The sequence below is a fragment of the Salminus brasiliensis genome, chromosome 1, assembly GCF_030463535.1.
Source record: "Salminus brasiliensis chromosome 1, fSalBra1.hap2, whole genome shotgun sequence".
In the NCBI taxonomy this organism is placed as follows: domain Eukaryota; kingdom Metazoa; phylum Chordata; class Actinopteri; order Characiformes; family Bryconidae; genus Salminus; species Salminus brasiliensis.
Genome location: NC_132878.1, coordinates 1,084,752 through 1,091,648, shown reverse-complemented (window position 1 = coordinate 1,091,648; position 6,897 = coordinate 1,084,752). Strand labels below are relative to the sequence as shown.

At 47.1% G+C, this 6,897-nt stretch overlaps 1 protein-coding gene across 2 annotated transcripts in view; it reads left to right on the top strand.

Moving 5' to 3' along the window:
- Window positions 1–2,085: 2,085 nt before the first annotated feature.
- apooa (apolipoprotein O, a) overlaps window positions 2,086–6,897 on the top strand; it is a 21,761-nt gene continuing 16,949 nt past the window's right edge. For both annotated transcript variants that reach the window (XM_072691663.1, XM_072691576.1), the window contains exon 1: window positions 2,086–2,122. In XM_072691663.1, the coding sequence (XP_072547764.1) occupies window positions 2,114–2,122 (9 nt within the window). In that variant the 5' untranslated portion in view covers window positions 2,086–2,113. The remainder of the gene's footprint in view (window positions 2,123–6,897) is intronic.

The window sequence follows — 6,897 nt, the reverse complement described above, 5'->3', positions numbered from 1 at the left end:
CTCCAAACTCCACTATGGTGAAGACCAAAGAGCTGTGGAAGGACACCAGAAACAGACCTGTAGCCCTGCACCAGGCTGGAAGACTGAATCTGCAATAGGCAGCAGCTTGGTGTGAAGAAATCTACTGTGGAGCAATAATCAGAAAATGGGAGACCTACAAGACCACTGCTAATCTCCCTCGATCAGGGGCTCCACGCAAGATCTCAGCCCGTGGGGTCAAAATGATCACAAGAAGGGTGAGCAAAAATCCCAGAACCACACGGGGGGACCTAGTGAATGACCTGCAGAAAGCTGGACCAACGTTACAAAGGCTACCGTCAGTAACACACTACGCCGCCAGGGACTCAGATCCTGCAGTGCCAGACGTGTTCCCCTGCTTAAGCCAGTACAGATCCGGCCCGTCTGAAGTTTGCTAGAGAGCATTTGGATGTTCTGGAAGAGTTTTGGGAGAATGTCTCATGGTCAGATGAAACCAAAGCAGAACTGTTTGGTACAAACACAACTCGCTGTGTTTGGAGGAGAGTGAATGCTGAGTTGCATCCAAAGAACACCATACCAACTGTGAAGCATGGGGGTGGCAACATCATGCTTTGGGGCTGTTTCTCTGCAAAGGGACTAGGACGACTGGTCCGTGTACATGAAATAATGAATGGGGTCATGTATTGTGAGATTTTGAGTGCAAACCTCTTTCCATCAGCAAGGGCATTGAAGATGAAATGTGGCTGGGTCTTTCAGCATGACAATGATCCCAAGCACACTGCCAGGGCAACAAAGGAGTGGCTTCGTAAGAAGCATTTCAAGGTCCTGGAGTGGCCTGGCCAGTCTCCAGATCTCAACCCTACAGAAAACCTTTGGAGGGAGTTGAAAGTCCGTGTTGCCGCCGACAGCCCCAAAACATCACTGCTCTAGAGGAGATCTGCATGGAGGAATGGGCCAACATACCAGCAGCGGTGTGAGCCAACCTTGTGAAGACTTACAGAAAACGTCTGACCTCTGTCATTGCCAACAAAGGATATATAACAAAGTATTGAGATGAACTTTGGTTATTGACCAAATACTTATTTTCCACCATTATTTACTAATAAATTCTTTAAAAATCAGACAATGTGATTTTCTGATTGTTTTTTCTCAGTTTGTCTCTCATAGTTGAGTCTACCTATTATGTCAATTACAGCCTCTCTCATCTTTTTAAGTGAGAGAACTTGCACAATTGGTGACTGACTAAATACTTTTCCCCCCACTGTATTTATATTTATATATATATATATATTTCTGCTATTTGGGGGATCATTGCTGTGAGGATTTGATTGCATTCAGCAAACATTCAGACATAGAGTGTATGATATAGCCTTGTGCAAAAGTTAGTGTACCCTATGGTGAAATCTGTGTGTAGTTGATGTTGATGAGGGTAAATAATCCCGTCCTCTACAGAAACACACGTCTATACGTCCTCATACACGCTACTGTTTCTGTACTGATGAACAGATCAGGTTCACTCTCAGGTCCTCTGATTCTGATCTTTTCAAACAGCGACCCAATGTGATCAACTTTAAACTAACAAAGCTAAAACAAATTACATGTATTTTAATTCATTTTAATTTTAATTAATTAAATAAAAAATATTTTAAAAATATATTTCATAACAAGAATAAAATAATGAACCAAAAAATGAATTTTAGATTAATTTACTTTACAAATTAAAAAACAATCATTACTAAAAAATAAAGAATAAACAAATAATATGAGATAAAACTCAATTAAGACTTAAGATCTTGTAATTATTGAATAACATGAATTCAAATAAACAACTAATGAAACTAAAGTTAGAAAAGGAGCTAAGCTATATCAGCATATATCAGTTTAATATTAGTATATTAAAGTATTTGAGTGCTCCCTTTTTAAAGGAATGAATTTTAGAATGGGGGCTAGTTTAAAATATGAGTTAACTGATTGTTTTTAATGTGGTTTTAATGTGAATAAATTATTTCGTTTTATTTAAAAATATTTAAATATAAAAAACCTTTTTAATCTGCACCGGCGCTGCTCCGCCACCTGGTGGCGCCCTTGCGCTCAGCTTCAGCTCGGATTACTCCCGCGAGGAAGAAGCAGGACCATGTACAAGGTGAGAAATGAAAGTTTAGACACTCGAGTTTAATTAGACTTAATTTATTGATTTATTGATGATCTGATTGATCTGCGGGTGTGGTGGAGCCCTGGGTCGGGGCTGTCCGCGTGCCTGCTGCTGTCCGCTGGGTTCGGTTCTGACGGGCTGGCAGGAGAAGTGCAGCGAACTGAAGGACGTTTTAAGCTCCTTATAAAGAAACCGATTCTAATCCGGATTATTTCTGATTTTATTTGCTATTTTTAACTGAATTGCTTTGGAGATTGTAATAATTCGGGCTTGTCTCCCGCAGGTTGGAGAGAAATACCCCATTAAACACGTGTTTTCTGAACTTCAGCTAATCAGTCTGAATGAATTCGTTTTGAAACACTAATCTTTGACTCTGTAAGAATTATGGGATGGATTATTAATTTACATTCTGCTCTGAATGAGTTTATTATGAGCTAATTGTCTTTTCTTCAACACTATGATCACAGATCCTCTCAGCTGCACCGCTCTCTCCTGTCCACCAGATGGCGCTGATGTCCTTTAGATCAGCCCCTAATGACCTTCCCGCAGGGATGCAGTGTTCACGCTCGTGCTGGATGTACAGATTATTTTAATATTAAAGCTTTTTATTTATCCGCTGTGAGAAATAACGTCCTGCACAGAACCATGAATGAGCTGCAATTATTTAGGGATGGTTAGAGAGCACAGTCAGATTCAGCCAAGTGAGAGAGCTGGGTAATGTGAGAGAGCTGTGAGAGAGCTGGGTAATGTGAGAGAGCTGTGAGAGAGCTGGGTAATGTGAGAGAGCTGGGTAATGTGAGAGAGCTGTGAGAGAGCTGTGAGAGAGCTGGGTAATGTGAGAGAGCTGTGAGAGAGCTGTGAGAGAGCTGGGTAATACGAGAGAGCTGTGAGAGAGCTGGGTAATGTGAGAGAGCTGTGAGAGAGCTGTGAGAGAGCTGGGTAATGTGAGAGAGCTGGGTAATGTGAGAGAGCTGTGAGAGAGCTGTGAGAGAGCTGGGTAATGTGAGAGAGCTGTGAGAGAGCTGTGAGAGAGCTGGGTAATGTGAGAGAGCTGTGAGAGAGCTGTGAGAGAGCTGGGTAATACGAGAGAGCTGTGAGAGAGCTGTGAGAGAGCTGTGAGAGAGCTGGGTAATACGAGAGAGCTGTGAGAGAGCTGGGTAATGTGAGAGAGCTGGGTAATGTGAGAGAGCTGTGAGAGAGCTGGGTAATGTGAGAGAGCTGGGTAATGTGAGAGAGCTGTGAGAGAGCTGGGTAATACGAGAGAGCTGTGAGAGAGCTGTGAGAGAGCTGGGTAATGTGAGAGAGCTGGGTAATACGAGAGAGCTGTGAGAGAGCTGTGAGAGAGCTGGGTAATGTGAGAGAGCTGTGAGAGAGCTGGGTAATGTGAGAGAGCTGGGTAATGTGAGAGCTGTGAGAGAGCTGTGAGAGAGCTGGGTAATGTGAGAGAGCTGTGAGAGAGCTGGGTAATGTGAGAGAGCTGTGAGAGAGCTGTGAGAGAGCTGGGTAATGTGAGAGAGCTGTGAGAGAGCTGTGAGAGAGCTGTGAGAGAGCTGGGTAATGTGAGAGAGCTGTGAGAGAGCTGGGTAATGTGAGAGAGCTGTGAGAGAGCTGGGTAATGTGAGAGAGCTGTGAGAGAGCTGGGTAATGTGAGAGAGCTGTGAGAGAGCTGGGTAATGTGAGAGAGCTGTGAGAGAGCTGGGTAATGTGAGAGAGCTGTGAGAGAGCTGGGTAATACGAGAGAGCTGTGAGAGAGCTGGGTAATACGAGAGAGCTGTGAGAGAGCTGGGTAATGTGAGAGAGCTGTGAGAGAGCTGTGAGAGAGCTGGGTAATACGAGAGAGCTGTGAGAGAGCTGTGTAATGTGAGAGAGCTGAGAGAGAGCTGTGAGAGAGCTGTGAGAGAGCTGGGTAATACGAGAGAGCTGTGAGAGAGCTGGGTAATGTGAGAGAGCTGTGAGAGAGCTGTGAGAGAGCTGGGTAATGTGAGAGAGCTGTGAGAGAGCTGGGTAATACGAGAGAGCTGTGAGAGAGCTGTGAGAGAGCTGGGTAATGTGAGAGAGCTGTGAGAGAGCTGGGTAATGTGAGAGAGCTGGGTAATGTGAGAGAGCTGGGTAATGTGAGAGAGCTGGGTAATGTGAGAGAGCTGGGTAATGTGAGAGAGCTGTGAGAGAGCTGGGTAATGTGAGAGAGCTGGGTAATGTGAGAGAGCTGTGAGAGAGCTGGGTAATGTGAGAGCTGTGAGAGAGCTGGGTAATGTGAGAGAGCTGGGTAATGTGAGAGAGCTGTGAGAGAGCTGGGTAATGTGAGAGAGCTGTGAGAGAGCTGGGTAATACGAGAGAGCTGTGAGAGAGCTGGGTAATGTGAGAGAGCTGTGAGAGAGCTGGGTAATACGAGAGAGCTGTGAGAGAGCTGGGTAATGTGAGAGAGCTGGTTAAGTCAAGTCAAGTCAAGTCAAGTCAAGTGGGTTTGTTGTCATTTCAACTACATACAGAGTACACAGTGAAACGAAACAACGTTCCTCCAGGACCATGGTGCAACATAGACAGTGCATACAGAACACAAATGCAACACAATACAAGTGCAGACAGACAACACAACACAGTACAGACAGAGGATAATAAATAATGACGGTAGTGTGCAAGTTGTGCAATGTGCGATAAATAGAGTCCAGTGAGGTAGTAAAGTTATCAGTGCAAATGCTTGTGCAAAAAATGCTTCCCATGTTATCTGGGATAAATGGTTGGAAAGAGAGAGAGAGGGAGAGAGAGAGAGAGAGAGAGGGAGAGAGAGAGAGGGAGAGTGTAAGATATCAGTTCAGGAGTTGAGTTGTGTTGAGGAGTCTGATGGCTTGGGGGAAGAAGCTATTGCAGAGTCTGGTCGTGTTGGACCGGATGCTGCGGTACCTTCTTCCTGATGGCAGGAGGGAGAACAGTCTGTGTGAAGGGTGGGTGGAGTCATCCACAATGCTGGTTGCTTTGCGGATGCAGCGGGTGGTGTAAATGTCCATGACGGAGGGGAGAGAGACTCCGATGATCTTCTCAGCTGTCCTCACAATGCGTTGGAGGGACTTGCGGTCAGAGGCTGTGCAGGTCCCAAACCAGGCAGTGATGCAGCTGCTTAGGATGCTCTCTATGGTTCCCCTATAGAAGAGGGTGAGGATGGGTGGAGGGAGACGGGCCTTTCTCAGCTTCCGGAGGAAGTAGAGACGCTGTTGGGCTTTCTTGGCTGTAGAGCTGGTGTTCAGGGACCAGGTGAGGTTCTCCGCTAGGTGGACACCAAGGAACTTGGTGCTCTTAACGATCTCCACAGAGGAGCCGTTGATGTTAAGCGGAGAGTGGTCCGGTCTTGATTTCCTGAAGTCAACAACCATTTCCTTGGTCTTCTCTACATTCCAGTGAAGGTTGTTGACTGTACACCAGTCTGTCAGCTGCTGCACCTCCTCTCTGTATGCTGACTCGTCGCCTTTGCTGATGAGACCCAGCACAGTTGTATCATCGGCGAACTTTATGATGCTGTTAGAACTGTGTTTCGCAACACAGTCATGAGTCAGCAGGGTGAACAGCAGAGGACTCAGTACACTGCCCTGAGGTGCCCCAGTGTTCATGGTGATGGTGCTGGAGCTGCTGTCCCCAAACCGGACTAACTGGGGCCTTCCTGTCAGGAAGTCCAGGATCCAGTTGCAGAGGGGGGTGTTGAGGCCCAGCAGGCTTAACTTCCTCGTGAGGTTCTGTGGGATGATGGTGTTGAATGCTGAACTGAAGTCTATGAACAGCATTCTGACGTAGGTGTCCTTCTTCTCCAGGTGGGTAAGGGAGAGATGAAGGGTGGTGGTGATGGCATCGTCCGTGGAGCGGTTGGGACGATATGCAAATTGCAGAGGGTCCAATGAAGAGGGCAGTTGGTTCTTGATGTTCCTCATGACTAACCTCTCGAAGCACTTCATGATGATGGGCGTGAGAGCTACGGGACGGTAGTCATTGAGGCAGGACACCGTGGACTTCTTCGGCACGGGGATGATGGTGGTGGTCTTGAGGCACGTTGGGACAGTGGAGCTGCGCAGGGAGACGTTGAAGATGTCCGTGAGAACATCTGTCAGCTGGTCTGCACACTCTCTGAGCACTCTGCCGGGGATGTTGTCTGGTCCTGCAGCTTTTCGTGGGTTGACTCTGCGCAGAGTTTTCCTCACGTCCACTGCAGTCAGGCACAACACCTGCTCGTCCGGCTTGGGTGTGGTCTTTCTCACCAACGTGTTGTTCTGTGAGAGAGCTGTGAGAGAGCTGGGTAATGTGAGAGAGCTGTGAGAGAGCTGGGTAATGTGAGAGAGCTGTGAGAGAGCTGGGTAATGTGAGAGAGCTGGGTAATGCGAGAGAGCTGTGAGAGAGCTGGGTAATGCGAGAGAGCTGTGAGAGAGCTGGGTAATGTGAGAGAGCTGTGAGAGAGCTGGGTAATGTGAGAGAGCTGTGAGAGAGCTGGGTAATGTGAGAGAGCTGGGTAATGTGAGAGAGCTGTGAGAGAGCTGTGAGAGAGCTGGGTAATGCGAGAGAGCTGTGAGAGAGCTGTGAGAGAGCTGGGTAATGTGAGAGAGCTGGGTAATGTGAGAGCTGTGTGAGAGCTGTGAGAGAGCTGGGTAATGTGAGAGAGCTGTGAGAGAGCTGGGTAATGTGAGAGAGCTGTGAGAGAGCTGGGTAATGCGAGAGAGCTGGGTAATGTGAGAGAGCTGTGAGAGAGCTGGGTAATGCGAGAGAGCTGGGTAATGCGAGAGAGCTGT